We start from the raw sequence: 20,324 nt of genomic DNA, 5'->3' as shown, positions 1-20,324 counted from the left end.
ATTACGTGTTTAAATTAATGTTGTCTCTGTTGGTCGCTATTCGTCTTTGATTGTTTGTGTATTCCATACTTTTTACACTCATTATTATCAGAGGGGTCCACAATTTACAAGCTCTGCTTTTCAGTGGACCACTCCATGTCCTCAAAATATAAATGCACTTGAATTTGTAATTCAATTTTTGTCTTCCTCAAATGTATAAATTACTGTTAAGATTTGTTCATTACAAATGTAACAATGTTTTGAATACATTTTACATTGTATTCGTTATTATGTATGGTATTTTGTTGGAAATGAAAAAAAAAATGAAATTAAAAAAATGAAGATGAATTAAAAAGCTTTCATCTCTGCTTTTCTTTCTATTCACTATCAGGGCGGACGATATAGCATTTTTGCAGAATGAGTTGACGTACTACAAACCAGGGGACTTCATCGTTCTCAACAAGTCACCGGCCCTTCCCAGTCAAATTCGTTGTGCCGTGTTCGGCCACACGGGCGTTGGCAAATCGTCTTTCATTAACTCCATCTTCTATGCGTTAACAAACAGATGGGACGCTCCCGCGAAAGAGGGCTCGAGTGATAAGGGCTCGAGGGATGAGGCCTCGATAACGCCGAGATGGGAGCCGATTAACGTCGCCAGGAACATCGTCGTCTACAACAACCGTGGCACAGCCAATGTCAATGCAGACTACTTGAGAGAAGCCGAAAGACAAAACCGTATGACTTTTCTAGTTTTAATAAAAATATTAAAAATAACACCCAAGGCAATAAACCGTTCTTGTATTATATAGCGCATATCACAATCATGTATGATATCGATATTATTACCCTAGCCTATATACAGCTGCGGCTCTGGCAACGAAATGTTCTTTAACTCCCTCTTTTACAAAATCTTGCATCCAACTCTGTCCCAAGCAACCTTCCAAAATATTTATATATTCTTCAAGAACCGCACCCGACATCGAAACAAAAATACACACCTTATGTGACTTTATGTCATACCACAAAAGAGGGGAAAATTAGGGTCATCTGAGGAAGTTGTCTTGACTAGGGTGTTCCGCCCGTATGTGGAAATAAATAAATAAAATTTAAAAAAACACACTTGTGTATCGAGTGATTTACTATATATGATATCAACTGGAAATTGAAATTATGTCGTTCTGCCCCTTAAATTTTTTTTGCTGGTTTATAAAGTCTAAATGATTAATTCTTTCGAAATGGTGTTTGAATTTTTTGTTTGTGTTTATTTTCGTTGTATTAAACAAAATATTGAATTAACCACCCATGTACTTAACGGCAGAAGACTCTATTTTACTGTTCATGTCGTTTCTCTTTTGTAAAAAAAAAAATCAGGGGTTCGTGTGAGAGAAGACAGAGTTGATTGGACACCGGCATCGTATTGGGACGGAGTCAGAAAGAGTCTCGAGAATCACGCAAGAAATTTCACTATGACTGGTCCAAACAACAGTGAGATGCATTGTGTCGTCATTGTAGTGAGGTAAGTCGAGTCAGTGGTGGATCCAGGGGGGGGGGGGGGGTCCTCTCCTCTGGGAAAAAATACAGTTAATAACATGTTAATTTTACCTTTTTTTGGAGAAGAGCCCCCTCCCCTGGCGCTCAAGGAGGGGGGGGGGTGCGATTTTTCAAATTTTCGGGAGCAAAAAAAAAATCAGTGCTCACTTCCCCCCCCCCCCTGCCTCCGGCTGGATCTGCCCCTGAGTCTAGTAGAATGTAGATTAAATAGTGAGCCCTTCAAACTCAAAGAATTTGATATAACTATCTAAAGTCATTAGTGTCGTATCAAAAATTACGTTTCGCAAAGTAAAATAAGAAGAAAGTGCTATTTTGAACTCGAATGTTCACTATGACAGGCCCAAACATTATGTCATCATTGTAGTGAGGTAAGTCTTTTAAAATATTCCATTTCTTCTTCATTCCTTCCAACAACCAGTGCAGTGTCCATAATGGCTGGCATGAGAGCAGATGTCTGGAGTGATTTGATCGATCGTGTTGAAAATATAAGCGGTAGGTGTGTCACAAAATGGTTCCCCTCTTCATTCCCCCCGCCCCCCACTCCGTGAACGGAGGGATAACATGCGTGTTCCCAAACTCTCCAGCTCGTAGCAAAAGAAAAAAGTCTACCCGTATTGAATTTACACACCAGACTTTTGCTGAAAGGGGGGGGGGGGGGGGGGGGGTTGCTGGGAACACACATAATGCGTACACTAAATAACACTGAGTGGGGGGGGGGCGGGGAGGGGGTGTGTATTTCATTTTAAACTTTTTTGATTACAATTGTAAAGTTTGACATTATTGGACTCATGTTGTTGCAAGTAATCAATCTCAACAGGTACAAGCTTCTCCGACTTAATCCAATTGCAAGGGTTTCCTTGCACTTTTGAGCAAACTTAATAATAGTCACATTTGCATTGATCTTAAAACTGGTTCTAGGACACCTACCCCCCGGACATCCACCCCCAGTCAACTACCCCCTAGGACAACTACCCCCTACTAGGGCCCCTGGGACAACTACCCTTGTACAATTAATACCCCCTATGACAACCATCCTCCAGGACAACTACCCCTGGACAACTATCTAAGGGGGTAGTTGTCCCGGGGGTATTCGTCTTAGAGGGGGGTTGCCCTAGGGGGTAGTTGACTGGGGGTGGTGATCCGGGGGGTAGGTGTCCCGCTTAAAACGATGTTTGCAAAGCGCTTTACATTGTACGTAATTATTATTACCCTGGTCATTGGATTCCATTGCTGATCTTAATGTGATAGTGCAAACGCTCCGCTCCCTGTGGAGTGAACATAGTGTCTAATCCCGATTTAATTCACTTTCTCTTCGTAGGATACACGCCGATGTTTGTAATAACACACCATTTCGTGGCAGGCGATCATGGCAAGCCACTGGCCAAGCGATTCAAATCAGTCTTGGGTGCCTTGCGTATTGACGAGGACGACATCTTCTGTGTCGAGAACTACAGGAGAGAGAGCCATTCACGGGACGATAAGAGGCATCTGCAGTTCTTAAACATCTTGCGCAGGATGGTGGTGAATGGAGAAAAGGCGATCCACAAAGAGCATAGGCGCCCATCAGATCAGCGGTCACGAGCTGTCCATGGGGTACCATCAGAACAGCCGCCACGACATGTTTTATCTACACCTAGGGTCCTATTACACCAGCCTCATTATCACCAAAACAGCAGCCGTACCCAGAAATCAAGAACTTGCATAATCATCTAAGCAAGTAGATCAACACAGTGTCATGGTGATTCGTCTCAAAATCTGCCCCCTTAAAACTACTAAAGCAATGCCCTTGCTAAAGATGAAGTTGAGTTCTGGTCATTCGATTGCATTGTGAAAGAAACGGTGTGGAACCGACCAGAAAAGGTTGATCATCTAGCATATAAGAATTTGTGTGTATTGCAAGGTTCTGGAATCATCAAAATGATAAGAAATTTGGCCAAGTCTTGGTAAAGTTACAAACACTGTACACAGAAAGATGTATATGGGACTACACGAACACGTGGCGTAAAAAGCCGGCCCCCGATTTTTACGATGTTACATGCATATTTAGAATATGAAGGCATTTGAAGAGCTATGCTTTTCAGGGAACATGTCTTATCTGATGTTGTTCCACACTTGCATAATAAGAATGAGTAATGCTCACAAATTATTTTTCACCTCTTCCCAGAACTCAACCTTCTCTTTAAAGTATGTAATCACAGATAAACTAAATTGAGACAAGGAATCTAGTATTTGCACGATTGTATAAGTGTAAAGATGAACAAGGAGTCATGGTGACCCCTTATACCTTCCCCTTAAAACTACTAAAATAAAGCCTTTTCATTAAGAATTGTTTCACAGTGCTACCAAATGCCCCGACATACTAAATTTTAACTGGAAAAAAAAAAAGAAACCTGGAGGAACAAGTAAGAAAAGAATTTCAATCACATGTAATTCATAAAAGTCATGAGGGGGTAATAGAAGGAAAATCACTTAATGTAGGTTGGGGGCAAACAGAAAATTGTGAGAAAATGGATAACACCCTCCTTTGTAGAATTATATTTGAGGAACATTGATTATCAGATAGATAACAATGTTTTTAACGAGAGAAGAGGGGTATGGTACTATCCTCCCCAGAATAATTTTTTTCTGATGTCAATGAGAAGGCCCATAGAATGGGTCACTCTCAATGGCACTTCATATAATTTTGTTTGAGCCTCCTTCCGAAAAAAAATAATTATTCCTTGAGTCTCCTTTTGTACCAAACCAAAATAGATTACATTCATTTTAATACATTTTCTCAGAATACTCAAGATATATTTATGATTGTGCTTAAAACTGTGTGACAATATATGTTTTGAATTTTTTGAGTGAATAAAGATGGAGTACCGATGTACCAATATATCATTAAAAATACCCTTGAACATCATATCGACTGGAAATAATACTGAATGTGATGTATTTCATAGTGTACCTCATCCTTTTCTGTGAAGTTGGATCAAGAATCATTTTACATACGGTACTGAAAAGAACATTTAAAAATTAATATTTACATAATCAGGAAAGTGAATTATTGTGCAAATCTGGTTGAAACAATTTCTTTTGTAAAAACCAATGTTTTACCATCAATTTCAAGATGTAGTCCTCAACTCACATTTAATACAACTCTTCAATGAATTATGTAAAACCATAAAATGTAGCCATAACACAGTTTCTAATACATGTAAAATTTAAAAAAATATGTTCATATTGTTTTTGCAAACATTTTGTTTGTACAAATTATGCCTCTATGGCAGTGTCCATACAATTTTTATGTGAATACATAGTCTGTAAATATTTAAATCTTCGTGTCTATAAGGATATTTTTCCTTTGTGTTGTAAAAGAATATTATTGTACGGTGTGTGTGGTGAAATTTGTACAGAAAGAAAAGGAAAACAAAAACAAAACACCAATTACTGTTCATTTTGACATTTCATATGAAAATGAAGCATTTATTATGTTTGTGATCAAGTGATGTAATAAATTATTAATAAGAACCTAAACTTAAATGTCTCATTTTTCACCTAATGTATTAGATCTGAAAAGAATTGAAATATTTGACCCATGAATTACTCTTTGGAAATATTTACTCATCGTAAAGCATAGGTGAATATTTTCTGGGAAATAATTGTGTTTTCAAATTTGTTGCTGTTTGCCTGCAGTCTTTATGAGGCAAAATAATGTTGTTTTTTTGTGTGGGGGGGGGGGGGGGGGGGGGGAGGTGAACAGGATAGATGTTCTTCCTCCTCCATCCCATCCAGCTTATCTCCAACTGACATGAAGATGATACCCGCTACTAAAATTGTTTTCTTTTCAATAAAACAAAAATGTTTTGATATTTCTACTGACAATCAGACTATACATCAATCATGAAGATCAACTAGAATTGGCTAATGATGAACATATCATCATTTTTGTGTTCATCTCTTAGATTTTGGTTACTTCTAATCTTGTGCAGATTCAATTCTCAGAATTTGACAGGAATATGCAATACGACGCTTACCCATAAGAAATTCATTCTTAAATTAAAGACAAATTAAGGACAGCACATGCCAATAAAGGACAAAAAAATCAATGTTATTTGACCCACATATCAAATTTGGAATTTATTACAATTTATTATCATGTTCCCCTTTCCTATGACCAACCCACATTCACATGTGAATATGACACAAATTTAAAATGTTCAAAAGAGGTCATAAAAATGCACAAAACTAATCTTTTGTGGATGGGCACTACATCGCTCCAAACACCTTTGAGGATAAGGATATATGCTACCTCCTGATGTACACTATTGAGTTCCCTGCTTTCTTCCAGATCTTCTGTGATGTTTGGAATCGTTCTTTTGGCTTGATAAGATTTTAAAGAAATCGCCTTTCGGTAAAATCGGTAACTGATCTCCATCAGTCCTTAGACAGGCATGACCACTCATACACCATCTTGGATCAGAGTGAGTGCATCGTAAGGATAGGGCCTACATGTTGCGTGTTCATCTATTAAACCGTTGTCCACGTCATCTTCATTTCTCTGTTGGGTTTATGGGAAATCCCCTTCAAGAAGATCAGGAGTTCCTCTCCGGCCCTCCTCTTCAGACTGACATCACCATTCATACACCATCTTGGATCAGAGAGCATACATCTTCAAGATAAAACCTACACGTTGGTGTGTTCATCTAACCCAAGTCCATGTGATCATCTTTTATCTGTGTGGGTCTACAAATTCTCCCTTCCACACATCATCAGAACCACCATCTTGGATCAGGGAGCGTACATCTTCAAGATAAAGCCTACACATTGGTGTGTTCATCTAACCCAAGTCCATGTCATCATATCCTTTAACCGTTTGGGTCTACAAAAATTCCTTTCCTCACATCCTAAGGAAGATCACTCCATCACTATCTTGGATCATAGAGCATACATCTTGAGGACAAGTCTAACATGTTGTCCATATCTATAAACACAAAGTTCTGCATCATCATCTCTTACTCTTCTTGGAGTCTCCTGATCCAAATGCAACTCCAAACTCGTTCTTGCCGTACATGGCCGGTCTTGATATAAAAAAGAAAAGAAGAAAGGAATGGACGGTGTTAATAAACCTTTGATCCCTGAAGTCCCTTTTACCTATCGGTTTGGTTTAACAATGAACATGTTTCAAATGATAGTGAAACCTCACCTACATGTATTTAATCTGCTTTCTTTATTTTGCAATCAAGATGAATGAGATGGAGTAGTTCTCGCCTATGCTCAGGAAATATTAACTTTTGATCCCTGAAGTCTCTTGACCTATCCGTTTGGTTTAAAAATAAACAAGTTATAATATCTCATCTACATACACTGTATATTCAATCTGATTTCTTTATTTTGAAATCAAGATGAATAAGATTGAGCAGTTCTTACCTATGCTCTGGCCTTGTGTTTGATTTTCTCTTGTTACGATGATGAGGGAATGTTGGCATCAGGGCTTTGTCGCAGGCTATCCAAAAACCATAAAGGAAAACCATATATTATCAAGGGAGTTATACAAAAACATTACTCATCGACAGATGGTGAGAGAACATTGGCAATGACTGTAAAAATAGAATTTATGTACTGGAAAACAATCTAAATTTCAAAGTATACAGAAATATAATTCAGAGACAAGTCTCACTATGTCAATGTAATGCCCACCCCCTTAAACTATATCAACACGACTATACAATTAATGAAATAGTGCTTACACACATGGTATCTGAATTTCCACACTATCTTAATTCTTATAATGGGTATCGAAAGAATTTCGTTACACTGTGGCACTATTCATGTTTGAAGTGCATACAGGCAAACATACCTCATCCACAAATCCCTTTTTATGTAATGATAGCTCTTTTCTAAATAACTGGTACTGGTATATCCATTAAACAGTGTTTCCCATTGGCTACAATGATGAAGAGAGCTTCATAGATCAGCTGTTAAATATAGAGCCGTGGCTCTTTTCACTTCCTTTGAGTGGCTTTCATGTACAGATTGGTAAAGGTTTATGAAGGATATGTACATCTCAGAATAATATAACACAAATTTAAAGTTCTCTCCCCTCCCTCCCCCCCCCCCCCTCTCTCTCCTCCCTCCCCTTTTTATCTCTCCCTTCCTTCCCCTAATTCTCTCCTTCTTCCTCCCTCTCTCTCCCTCCCTCCCTCCCCCTCTCTCTCCTTGCCCAATGCTGACACTCAGAAGTCTTTGTATCATGTATAATAAAACATATACTAAACAGAGCATCAGATTGAAAGTGCCTTTACAAAGGCTTTAGGTGTCAAAACATGGGTCGGTCGGTTGGAACTTTTTTTTTTTTACTCCCTCTTTGGGTTAATATTTTTAAGTTTTGAATGCAGATTTCAACTGTAAATTTCAAGATTTTTGGGTCGGGCGCAAAGGGCAATACAATATTTTTTTAATTTTTAGGCCTAACCTAGTCCTTTGGATACAGTTGTATTATATGGAATATGTCGCTTGTTCTTCTCATCTTTTTCATCTGTTTATCAGGGGTGATAGTGAGCACTAATAAAAAAAAAAGGCATCTTACAAAAAATACCCCCCTTCGAAAATAGGGGTAAAATTGGGAGAAAAAAAAAATCTGGGAAAAAAATCAATAAATACAAAATCAGGAAGAAAAAAAAAAAATCAAAAAAAAATAAATAATCAGAAAACCGATTTTAAATCGGGTAATTATCAACCAGGGTAGCCACAGCAAAATATTGCTTTTAAACATGGAAATGAATTAAAAGATGGAATTAAGAAAACTTACGTAGTGGTTGTTCTTTAAAATAGGAACTCTCTAAGCTCTCCTCGGCTGTTGCTCTGCAATGAAAAAAAGAAAAATGAGTTCTAGATAATTATAATAATAATAATTTGTGCTTTAAGTGCATATCATCATCATCATCATCTAGTGCCGTCCATTTAGAAGGGTTTGGCAGCTATGCACCTTCATAGCTTCTGTCATGTACCCTTGTTCTAACCTCTCCGTAGTTAAGTGCATATCACATTATGATATAAAACATCCAGTGGCTATGCACAAACAAGAAAAAGTCAAAGGAGCTTTTTTCATCTTTTTCAACAAACAAATTCCAAATACCAACCTTTTCTTTGGATTATACATGAGGAGAAAGTTGAGTAGACGTAGACCGGACTGAGACAACCAGGTGAACTTGGCTTTCAGGTTGTTGTAGGGCTGCTTCTTCAAGGTGAAATTCTGGACCATAGGAAGCTCAGAAAATCCCTGATAAAATTTTTAAAAAAATCAAATTCAAATTCATTTATTACCAAATTGCTCATGGAAATGAAATAAATAGTGATTGGGCCAAAATTGTACATTGAAGATAATCATTACAAAAGACATCAACGTATCATAATAATAAGATCTGGAACTCCCTACCCCTTGAATTAAAGGAGTGCCAATCTCTCCCAACATTCATAAGGTTTCGCACACATTTATTTAATCCTTTGTATTTTATTTGTTCTCAATTTTTGCTATGTACTTTACGTTAATGCACTTTGTATCTCTTGAAAAGGCACTTTAAAAGTGAAATTTGTTTTATCACAATCTAAATACATCTGATTGGCTTGATAGGCCAGATCGAGTCGTTGAGGGTCCCTAGAAGTTAGATGATATGGTTGACCTGGTTAAGTTCTGGGCCCCGTTGCATAAAACTTACCATTGATGGTAACTTTGCCATCAATGGTAACTACCATGGTAACAGGGCTCAACAGCCAATCAGAATCAAGGTTTCCATGGTAGTTACCATAAAATTAAAATATCTGAAGAACAAAGTAATGTGTCATTGAGTCTCCATAGAAGGTCTATGATGTAGATGATTTGACAAAGCTCTGATTGAATAACAATTAGACATTTGTAGGAACCATAACAGTAGATATCTGATTGACAAAATAACTACTTTGTAATTAGAACAGAATTGTTTGTGGAAATGGTTTGAGGAACTCACAGGCCAGATGGTGTCATTGGGGGTCCCTCAAAGGTCTATGATGTAGATGATTTAATAAAGCTCTGATTGAATACAATTTTTGATATTTGTAGGAACCATAACAGTAGGTATCTGATTAACAAAATAACTACTTTTCAATTAAAAATGGTTTGTTTGTGGAAATAGTTTGAGGAACTCACAGGCCAGATGGTGTCGTTGGGTGTCCCTAGAAGGTCTATGATGTGGTTGATTTGATGAAGCTCCGATGCTCCCGGCATGAGCGGCTTGTTGACTAGTAGCTCACCCAGAATACACCCTGCTGCCCTACGATGTGACACAAGATCAATGATAAAGAGAAGTTGGGAACATTCATGAAAAAAATCTCCACTGATTACATATCTTCCGTTTTATTAACTCTAAACAAAAATGATCGCTTGTTGGATGAAGGCTATTTCGTAAAGTGGGTGGAACAGCCAATTCCATGATTAATTTTACACTGTTCTGTAAATTCACTTCCTAGCAAAAAAACAAGTGGCAACTGATAATATGATTCACCAGTTGTATTAGAAAGAGGTCTTGACTTTAATATAATTCAACAGTCTTTCAGAAGGTGCCGAGTGTACAAAATAACTTTCTCTGGAAGCAAATCTGAATATATTTTAAAAGCCATTTTGATCCTTTTGAGAGATGACTGGGATTATCTAGTATTCTTAATGGTTTCTAGTTTATAGATGCAAGTTTATCTTTCTTAAATGTGCACAAAACGTGAAGCATATCAGCAAAACATACTGCAATGCAATGCCAAAGAAATGGTACCCCAAAAGAACTTTTTTGCAAATAAAAAGACCAACTTTAAACTGCAGGTTTAATGAATAGCAAGATACCAAGATCGTGAAAAAAAGAAGATTTTTAGAAGTCAATTTCCATAACTTAAAATCATCCAGATCATGCCGTATGTCCTCACTACTCTGACATTCTGAGGTACTACATGTACATTGTGTATGTGGTTATTAAGAATTCCGTACTTACCACATATCAATGGCTGTGGTTTGCTCCAGTGAACCAAACAAGAGTTCTGGTGCCCTGTACCACAGGGTCACAACCCTTGGGGTCATAGGTCGAACAGGGAGCCCATAACGCCTTGCCAAACCAAAGTCAGCTGAAGAGATGAATTTTGTCAATATATTCAATTTACAATATTAATAAATAGATATTTGTAAGGACAAAGAACAGCTCTTATTTGTGTTTTATAGTCAGAGTTATACTTCCCAACACAGAAAGACATTGTTCCAAAAGTGATGAGTGTTTATCAAAGACATTATATTGTAAGGGAATTCTTGGGTATAGTTCCGCTGTGCATTAAACAAAGAGGGAGATTTTTCCTTCTACATTTTCAATGACATTTTCGAGGTGAAATGAACATACGTGTACCTGGTAATCTTATAGTTTAAACAATATATATCTCCCCAATATTGACTGCAGTATCTTAGATAAAACACAACCCTCTTCAGAAGAAAAGAAACAAAATTAAAGTTGATGATGATGATAGTGATCAATGTTAATATCATTCATAATGATGATTTTCAAACATCTGTATCCCCCCATCTAAATCATTTTCAAGGTGCTCATAGAGAGAAAGAGAAGAGAGATAGAGGAGAGAGGAGAGAGAGATAGAGGAGAGAGGAGAGAGAGAGAGAGAGAGAGAGAGAGAGAGAGAGAGAGAAACATTGTCTAAATGAGTGCTGTTTCCTTCAAACATTGTACATTATACAGAAAGGGAGATTTCTTCCGTTTCATTTTCAATGACAGTTTCCAGGTGACAATGGCAACAATATCATGATGATCATCAAACATCTGTAGTGTACCATCTAAATCGTTTTCAAGGTGCGCATAACACGAAAGCGAGTGAGAGAGAGAGATATTGTCCGAATAAGTTTCCCTTAAACATTAACAAATAGATAATTCACATCTCAGCTCAGTAGTGTCCATTTTGAGCAGCTCACCTATTTTGAGGCAGCCGTTGTCCGCCAACAGGAGATTGGAGACCTTGAGATCTCGGTGGATGACGAAGTTGTCATGGAGATAGCGCAGACCTCGTAGCATCTGGAGGGCAAGGCATTTGACCTGGGTCTCTGTGAATGGGGAGGGCATGTTATCAAGCAGGCTAGCGAGGTCCTGCTCGCAGTACTGCATCACCAGGAATATACTGTGGAAGAAAACAGACATTAACAAATTCCAATGATTCTATGGTATATTGATTTGAGGAAAAGAAAAAAACTGGGAAGACACATAAAATCTTTTTTTCAATTAGAAGGTATGGAACTTGCTACTCAAAATATACTATGGAATGAAACACAAGGAAAAATATATGTATGCAACATCCTTGTGGCACTGCTTCCACTTCTAGAGATGTGCCGAGAGATTAGAATAATGAAGAAAACAAAATATTAAAAAATGTCATTATGGAACTATGGTTACAGATGATGCTATCGGTCATATACTGAGAAAATTTTATGTTGGAAAATTGGCTAATGAATGATAAGCTTATGAGATTACCCGGTGCTGGAATAGACTTTAGAATGAAAGCAATAGAAATCAACAGTACGTACAATTTTACATTAAATTCAACGAATGACTAACACTAAGTCAACAAGAAATATGAAGCAACGAGGGAAAGATTCACATACTATAACTGTGAATACCACTTCAAATAAAATGGGAGTATTGTGTTTGTTAATACAATTTTACAGAACTCTCCATGAATACTCATCTTGCAATAATATCTGTGGCAGACAACAAGCTAATTGAGCTTTTTTACATTCTCATACATAAAGCTAGAGATGGGTGTAATACTCTATATTATCTTTCAAATTGATTGTACAGACCAACTAGAACCATCAGTAAGATAAAACATATGAACCCGTTTCTCAAAGCATACTACAAGCTAATGGAGCTTTCTTACATTCTCATACATAAATCAAGAGATTGGTGTACTGCTCTACATTTTCTTTCAAATTGATTGAACAGACAAATTAGAACCATTAGTAAGATTTGTAAGAAAACATGAACCTATTTCTTGAAGCTTTTTATCAATAAACAAAAATGTCACAATGTTATCACAAATTTCTTCACAGCCAATCTAATGCAACAATTTCAGTAGCTTGTAACAGTCGCTGTATCTTTAATACCGATAACATGTGTTATTTCAATTATTAGTAATAATAGTTCTCCAAATGATTTTCATTTCATCCGGTTGCTCATGCTCTTTACCTCCTTTCCATTTTTCATCATCAATAGCAAGTAACAATAACAGGGGGTTGTTTCATAAAGCTGTGCGTAAAGATACGAATGACTTTACAAATGATTTGAACATGAAGAGCCAAATGGGATGCCCAAAGTTTTTCCTGACATTTCGACAAGGTGTAACTGAATTTCCCATAATCTCAATTAAATCGTAGCCAAAAATACACTTTCCATTAAAATGTTTTGCTAGTAATGATAAGGTTAATCTACATCTGCAGCTTAAATGCAATTAAAAGGATTTGAGAATCCCATTTAGCTTTTCATATTCAAGTCATTTGTAAAGTCATGCGTAACTTAACACACAGCTTTATGAAACGCCCCCCAGGTTACAATAACAGGACCCGTTAAGAGATCTCACCTGTCAAGATGCTGACCAACTACCACCTCATGGAGTTCCACCACATTCTCATGCCTGAGGTTGATCAGGAGGTGGATCTCTCTCAGACCGCTGATGGGTAAACCTGCCAAGGTCAAAGGTCAAATGAACATCAGATACAGCATGAAGTAGCAGTTGAGGAGATGAAAATGATTTTCTTGTAACATACTACTGTACTTAGGATAAATAACAAATATCATGACAGAATCAAAATTTCAAAATATATGCTGTTGGATAAACTTAATAGGACTTTGGCTGGAGCAAAATGTGAATCATACGAGAAAGATAAAGGAAGTTACTGTGTTGAATTATAGCAGCTTGGTTTTTTTTTTTTTTTTTTAGGGGGGGGGGGGGGTAAATTTTTCACTAATATGACAACATTTACAAACTATTTAGGAATGCAGAGTTCTCTTTTAACTACCATATATAATTTATTGTTCAGCATTGTGGTTAATGTTGTACAAGTTTACATGGTTCTCATTTCACTTTCAGTGTTTATTCCATAAGAAAACGATTCAATGACTTCCTCCAAGGCTCATGAACAAGTACTCCAAACCCAGTTCTCCCGATATACAAATCACAGTGTGTAACAGAAATATATTACAAAAGACATAGATGTCTAGACCTACCATCTTTTTCCTTCTCCATGCGAACTTTCTTCAGCGCCACAATTTCCTTGCTCTTCATGTCACGGGCACGATCTAGAAAATACAAAGAAACCAAGAAAACTTGAGAAAGAATAGGAATTGGAGTTTTGAAATGACAGAAACACTGTCACTGTACTGTGCTATATTCATAAATTAAATCCATGATTCTTCTATAATTCATTCATGAGTCCGATTAACAAAACCATAATAAGTCAAGAATAAATTTTGGATGTATTTGCATGTAGAGTGCTTCTACATTGATACAGTAATGAATTGATTTTTTAAAATTAATTGGTTGAAGTTTTTTTTCATCATTTCAGTGCAGCCAGTGTCTGAATAGCAAAAGATTCCAACAATGAAAATTTACAAACTCGAAAATACTTCCAAAGGCATAATGAAGTCATATAATTTATCACTTTGATCTTGCATTATTCTATAAAAATTATGTAGTTAAAGGTACTTTATCCCATTTGCAGGCCAAAAAACTAAAAGTTTGAATTCCAACAGCATTTGAAAGATAATACTAATTTAGAACTTCCCTTGAAACAAAAGGGCTTGAAAATGTCTTGAATTTAGGGATCATGATCATTTAATTAAATAGACTGATTTTCAGACCCTTGTAGTATGCACCAAATGGTTTTGTGCTGCGCTTCATATCACTCAATCAGTTTAATTTTGGCCATTACAAGAAGTGGGGAATTGATGTGACAAATGAAAGAATAGTCGGGTGTGTTTGTTAACTTTGAATAGTAGAATAAATTACTGTAGAACACCATTAGCTACAGTATTGTCATGAGCAATGGAAGGCAACAATGCATGGAATAAAAAAAATTCATGTTAAAACCATCATTATGCATACAAAATTTACTACAAACTTACACACAATTCCATAAGTTCCTTCTCCAACTCGATTCAGCTTCTCAAACTCAGACACGCTTCTACACAGGCCCAGCTGAAAGTAAAAAGCACATCAATTCATTTGCTTATCACCTTCATCATCATCATCATTAATGAAGTAAATAAAAGCCCATGGATCACTCCTCTAATGAGTGACCTGTCAAAACTTCATTTAAAATAATTATTATTACCGGTATTCAACTTTTCAAAAGACAGGTTAAAAAATCAGTCTCAAATGTTATAAAAACCGAGAATATATGGATGATGACGTAGATGAAGAAAAAGAAGGAGAAGGAGGAGAAGAAGAAGAAAAAAATAGAAGTAGATAGAGTAGTAGTAATAGTAGGAGAAGTTCTTAGAAGAAGTAGAAGAAGAAGTAGACAAAGAACAAGAGGGATAAGAAGTAGAAGAAAAAGAAAAGAAAAAGCAGAAGAAGAGGAAAAAGAGGAAAAAGAAGAAAAGAAAGAAGAAGAAATAGAATGAGAAAAAGAAGAAGAAATAGAAGGAGGAAAAAAAGAAGAAATAGAAGGAGAAAAAGACGAAGAAGAAGAAGAAGAAGAAGAAGAAGAAGAAGAAGAAGAAGAAGAAGACGGAGAAGGAGGAGGAGGAGGAGGAGGAGGAGAAGGAGAAGGAGAAGAAGAAGGAGAAGGAGGAGAAGAGGAAGTCAAAGTTATGTACTCACCCTGTCCTCTTCTGGTATCTTCATAATTTGACCTGTGGCTATAGAGGTCAGATGAGTGACCTTCTCTGAAAGGCGGGAGGGGACCCAGAATTCTCAGATGATTGTCGCCTAAGCTGGCTTGACAGTTGGCCATCTCCGGTGCTCATTGTTACAGTTGTATCCTCAAAATCTTCAAATTATCTGAAATAAAATACCAAAAAGTTTGTAATCATTGTTCAGAAGAGATGATTTGTTATGAGGAATTTTTAAACATATTTATATTTTTAACTGTGGTAATCCTTTTGCAACAAATTGTTCAGGAAATTGGTATCCCAAATGAGAGACTGAGACTGTATCCCAAATACACATACAAGTATCATAGGCTACTAAAAATCTCTACATACATTGCAGTGAAAATGATTGCACATACCGGTACACACTCAGTTGATTATTTCAGGAGTATAGGCCAAGAATTCTTGGCATCATCGAGAAATTGGAAAACTCCCATTCACTCCGCATAGTGATAGTACTACTACAAGTAGAGTGCTTCATTGCATCACATGCATTGCAATTAGTCTCCTTTCCCCACCCATCACAAGCCTGGGCGTGCTGACGAATGAGTATACATGTAGCTTCAAAAATCATGATACAGCCAAATTTTTGGAGTTCTTGTGAAATAAGCCACTGAAGGCACTGCTCATTCACTTTGTATGTAGCAGTTCTTTGTGTGTAATGGCTATGGGGAATCCAAATTCCACCTCGTAGTTCTACCCCATATCACGTCTTCACTTCAGTTCAAACTTCAAGTTCAAGATTCAATTTTTTTTACTTTTAGATTGTAGGCTACAAGTCACAACTTACAACATTAACGAGACACAAGTTCATGTGTATATATGCGGCTATGCATGGCTATTCGCACACTCAATCAATCAATCGATTCCATGGCCTATTTGATGAGAAGGCCAAATTCCCCTTCCCAGTGGATTCTCTCCAGTACCACGCAATACAAGCACTGAAAAAGAAGTACTGGTAAAAAACTGAGCTTATTCATGCACATGTACACACAATCTAGTCTACCAGTACCACTTCATACACAAATCCGGGCTGGCTGGGCTAACTTTAGACTGAATTTTCCATCTCTTTCGTTCGTTAAGCCTCTTATTTGGGTAGGGAAAACTGTGATTGGGTAGGAAAAACTGTGATAACGCCATTACGAACGTGTAGCTCGTGCACAGTTTTTCTTCATAATCATTTTGCCTTCGGCGTAGACTAGAAAGGATGAGATTTAGATGACGTCATGCGCTGCGAGAGCTAAAACACCGCTTGCAAGGTTTTCAACATGGATATCGATTTTGACCCATAATTTCCTAAAAAGGGACCATTAAACGGATTATTTTAGTCAAGTTGGTAAGTGGAACCGATGTATTAATAGCCTAGGCCTAATTTACAATTGGATATGCACGAGGTAAAATGACATTTTGGGGGATTTTCGGGGCAAAAAAATATGACCATAAATGGCCTTGGGGTTAGCAAGGGAATGCATATAGTCGGCTTCCGTCTCTAAAGAAAGAGCCGACCCTACCCAAACAAGAGGCTTAACGAACGAAAGAGACAGAAAATTCGGTCTAGATCTAGGCTAACTTGGAGTCGGACCAAATTAAAGTCACAGACAACTCGGCGAAGCTGCAGAAAACGGCCAGTTTTTGTCATTTTACCCTAACCCTAACCTTAATCCAAACCTAACCCTATCCCTAAACCTGCAAAAACTGACCGCTGAGCCGAGTTGTCTTTGGTCCGAGTTTAATAGCCCAACTCCTCATACTCATACACGTTCACATAGTACACACATATTACCACCCCACCCCAGTCGAGTCACCAACTCCCAGGGGGGTTCAACTCCGCTTCTGCATCCGTCTAGCCATGGGGAAATTTTGGAGGGTCAAAAGTGCACACTGCTTCCACTTATCGTGTATTAGCCTACGAAGACGAAAATTTTTTAGTGCACCAGCGAAATGGGGATTTTGGACTGCGCGCAGCGCGCAAAATATTTAAATCAAAATTTGGAATATTCATGAGCTCTTTTCCACTTATTAGCATATTATCGCAATAAAATAAGACAATGCGCATGCGTTACTATATCGACAGAATCCTTAATTGGGCCGATAAATGTAGAACAAAGGTCAGAGTTGGGGAGGTGTGTGTGTTGGGGGGGGGGAGGGGGTAATAAACTTTCAAATGGTTGACTTAGTTGGGGCCACAAACTTCACTGTCACCAGGATGAAAAGTACATTTTTTTTAAATTCAGTTCAGTTAAATGGCAAAAATAATGACCCCATTTCACTGTGGTACCTCAATTCATTTTTTACCTCTTTTTGCTTTTTTTCGTTTATTAACTTAAATATTTTTTTAATCAGAAAAATTGCACTGATCATTTAGCCCACTCAACAAGTCATATATTCATATTTTTAGTGTCCAAATAATGAATCATTCTCACCTCGACTTCAATGATCTTCATATTGTGCCCCATCCCCAATGAAATTTCTATTTTGTCTCGTTCTTTTCATTCTTGCATTCGTCGCCACTGATTTTTTTAAAATTTGCCCCCCCCCCCCCCCCCCATCAGTAACATTTTCAATACAGGGACCCCTTCCAATATTGACATTTCCATAGGCTCTATTACCCTCCCTCCCCCATCCACACCCCAATTACCTATGCTTTCATCATTTTGGCATTGACTTATTCTTTATTTAACCCCCCCCCCCCTCATCTTTATTGTAAACCATTTTTTATACTATATTTATACATTAGTCTTGCCCACTCTCTTGTTACATTTCCGCTTTCTCTCTCATTAGGAAAGATGGTTAAATCTATCTCGCTGATGCCAGATATAAAAAAACATATCAAAAGGTCGAACACCATACTCAATTCTACACAAGACTGCATCAGCCCCCATCTCACCTCAGTCATAGAGCATTATCATTACAGAGTGCCTACATCATCATAATCACCAGCATCATCACATATATTTCATAAAATAAGAAAATGAAAAGAACAGAATTAAGCAGTATTAACTAATTTATTAATATTTATGAACTCATGTATCAACATATTTTGTTTCTATAAAGATCTTTTTAAATCCAACATGACATCAACAAAAGGGTGACAAAAGGATGGGGGAGGGGGGGGGGGGGGGTGCTGTCTCTTGAATTCAAATTTTTCAGTTGTAAAAGTTTACTGTAGATTTTGAGAAAAAAAAAAATCAATAATATCAACATGCTACTTTATTATGTAAAGCACAGGTATATACTGAGTTTTATGAGTACTTTATCTTACATTGGACATTATTGTTGTTTAACTACTACCTGTATTATCATTATTATTACTGCTATTATCATGACCATTGTCATTATTGTTACTTTTTGTAATATTGTTATTATTATTAATGTTATTAATTATATTACTACAGTATTACTATTGAACTACATCATTTTATTCCCCCCCCCCTTCAATTTACTATCCAGTTCAGCATCCCTAATATATTTGTCAGAACTTGACTTAAGATTAAATATAAAAAAACTATGTTACATGTACACGATTTAAAAGAACAAATGATTACTTTCGTGATCCTCGATATATCTTCTTCTTCTTCTTCTGGTAATCTTCAAAAGGCGTTGTAGCCTATCACGAAGATGAATTAATACTAAAGATTCCAAGTGGTGTGAGGAAGATAGATTGTTTCTAAGTGGGATAAGGAGAGTAGATGCCTCAGAAGTAGTCCCTGGCAGTTCTCTGGACTGTCAGCATGCACTATATTTGCTGGAAGTAAGTTCCATTAACTTTGGGACAGAGTGTTGGGCAAATACAAACTTGTCTACGTCGCTTCTGGCTTGGTGCAACTGGAGGGTCATGTCATGGTACTTCCTGCTCGTGATTTGTTAAAGCCCGTCTGTACTAGTTTGGTCAGGGGGATTAGACCATCCTGCAAGGTCACTTACAGGTGGATATCTCATCAAATCAGCTCTCAATTAATATAAGAAAAAGAGGATCATGGGGGACCAACAGGCACCGATTAGGCATTGTTTGCTTTATAGAGGGCGCAAGTAGCTATAAGTAGTGCAGTGGGAAAATTTTCAAGGGAGAGCGGGGAGACCATTGACTATCTTGTGCATCATTCCCAGTCTTCTTGCAGAGTGCCTTGTAGTTGTAGATATAGTAGGCAACTAAAAGGTGCTGATCATCTCAGTCAAACTGCTGGTTCACTTGTGGTCCCCATTGTGAAGTACCGTCCTGGACATCTGAGATGTTGTAGGGATTAAGGCTGCGACGGGTAGTCGAATGCTCGAGTACCCGCACGGTTGACAGCTACTCGGGTACGATTTCTTGTACCCGAATATTCGGCCGCAAAAAAAAAAAATGTCCAGGCCCACGCTTACCCGTGCCAGGGAGAGCAGCATCCGCTGGCATGGTACCGTCGGTAAAAATGTTTCCAAACTCAAGCACTGTCAAACTCACCTTTCAGAAACTGGGACCAAATGTCCAGATTTCTGTTTGGACTTGGAGGAAAATGGATTATTCTGCCATCTTTGGTTTTTAAAACAGCATTGTTTACTGTTATTATTCTTATTAAATCGGCGCCTTCAACTGCAACTCAAAGTAAAGTTGCATGCGTTTTCAGCGAGCTGCGCGAGGGACCTGAGAAACTGCCGAGTGGTATGGTAGTGGCAAAAAAAGAAAAAAAAGGAAAAAAATCCAAAAATCCAAAAATTCAAAAAAAATCAAAAAAAATTCAAAAAAATTCAAAAAAATTCAAAAAAATTATAAAAAAACATGGCGTCCGAATACTCGAGTATTCGCCTGTGAGCCTGGGAGTGTACTCGGGTACCTCATTACACTGTTGTGCACAGCCCTAGTAGGGATCCCAGACACCGGAACAGTTCTCAAGA

The 20,324-nt window shown here is 37.4% G+C and overlaps 2 protein-coding genes across 3 annotated transcripts in view; one reads left to right on the top strand and one right to left on the bottom strand.

Annotated features, from left to right (window-relative positions):
* Positions 1-554: 554 nt before the first annotated feature.
* Positions 555-3,294, top strand: LOC105446330. Its single transcript, XM_030975926.1, has 4 exons — positions 555-714; positions 1,351-1,495; positions 1,949-2,022; positions 2,849-3,294. The coding sequence occupies exons 2-4, from the start codon at positions 1,446-1,448 to the stop codon at positions 3,241-3,243; spliced, it is 519 nt and encodes a 172-aa protein (XP_030831786.1). The 5' UTR covers positions 555-714; positions 1,351-1,445; the 3' UTR covers positions 3,244-3,294.
* Positions 3,295-4,977: 1,683 nt separating this feature from the next.
* Positions 4,978-20,324, bottom strand: part of LOC578167 (cyclin-dependent kinase 10) — an 18,377-nt gene continuing 3,030 nt past the window's right edge. The window contains exons 1-12 of one of the 2 annotated variants that reach the window (XM_011682971.2): positions 17,153-17,187; positions 15,403-15,582; positions 14,703-14,775; positions 13,806-13,877; positions 13,159-13,261; positions 11,501-11,703; positions 10,527-10,656; positions 9,698-9,821; positions 8,655-8,794; positions 8,324-8,376; positions 6,943-7,018; positions 4,978-6,593 (exon numbers count right to left, since the gene is read on the bottom strand). In XM_011682971.2, coding sequence (XP_011681273.2) covers positions 6,521-6,593; positions 6,943-7,018; positions 8,324-8,376; positions 8,655-8,794; positions 9,698-9,821; positions 10,527-10,656; positions 11,501-11,703; positions 13,159-13,261; positions 13,806-13,877; positions 14,703-14,775; positions 15,403-15,426 — 1,071 coding nt within the window. In that variant the 5' untranslated portion in view covers positions 15,427-15,582; positions 17,153-17,187 and the 3' untranslated portion in view covers positions 4,978-6,520. Of the gene's footprint in view, positions 6,594-6,942; positions 7,019-8,323; positions 8,377-8,654; positions 8,795-9,697; positions 9,822-10,526; positions 10,657-11,500; positions 11,704-13,158; positions 13,262-13,805; positions 13,878-14,702; positions 14,776-15,402; positions 15,583-17,152; positions 17,188-20,324 lie in introns of those variants that run through there. The other variant, XM_030975598.1, reaches the window with a different exon arrangement.

Source organism: Strongylocentrotus purpuratus, unplaced genomic scaffold, assembly GCF_000002235.5.
Source record: "Strongylocentrotus purpuratus isolate Spur 01 unplaced genomic scaffold, Spur_5.0 spur5_scaffold_8, whole genome shotgun sequence".
Lineage (NCBI taxonomy): Eukaryota > Metazoa > Echinodermata > Echinoidea > Camarodonta > Strongylocentrotidae > Strongylocentrotus > Strongylocentrotus purpuratus.
Note: the sequence above shows the minus strand (reverse complement) of the source record. Positions and strands in the feature narration are given on the sequence as shown.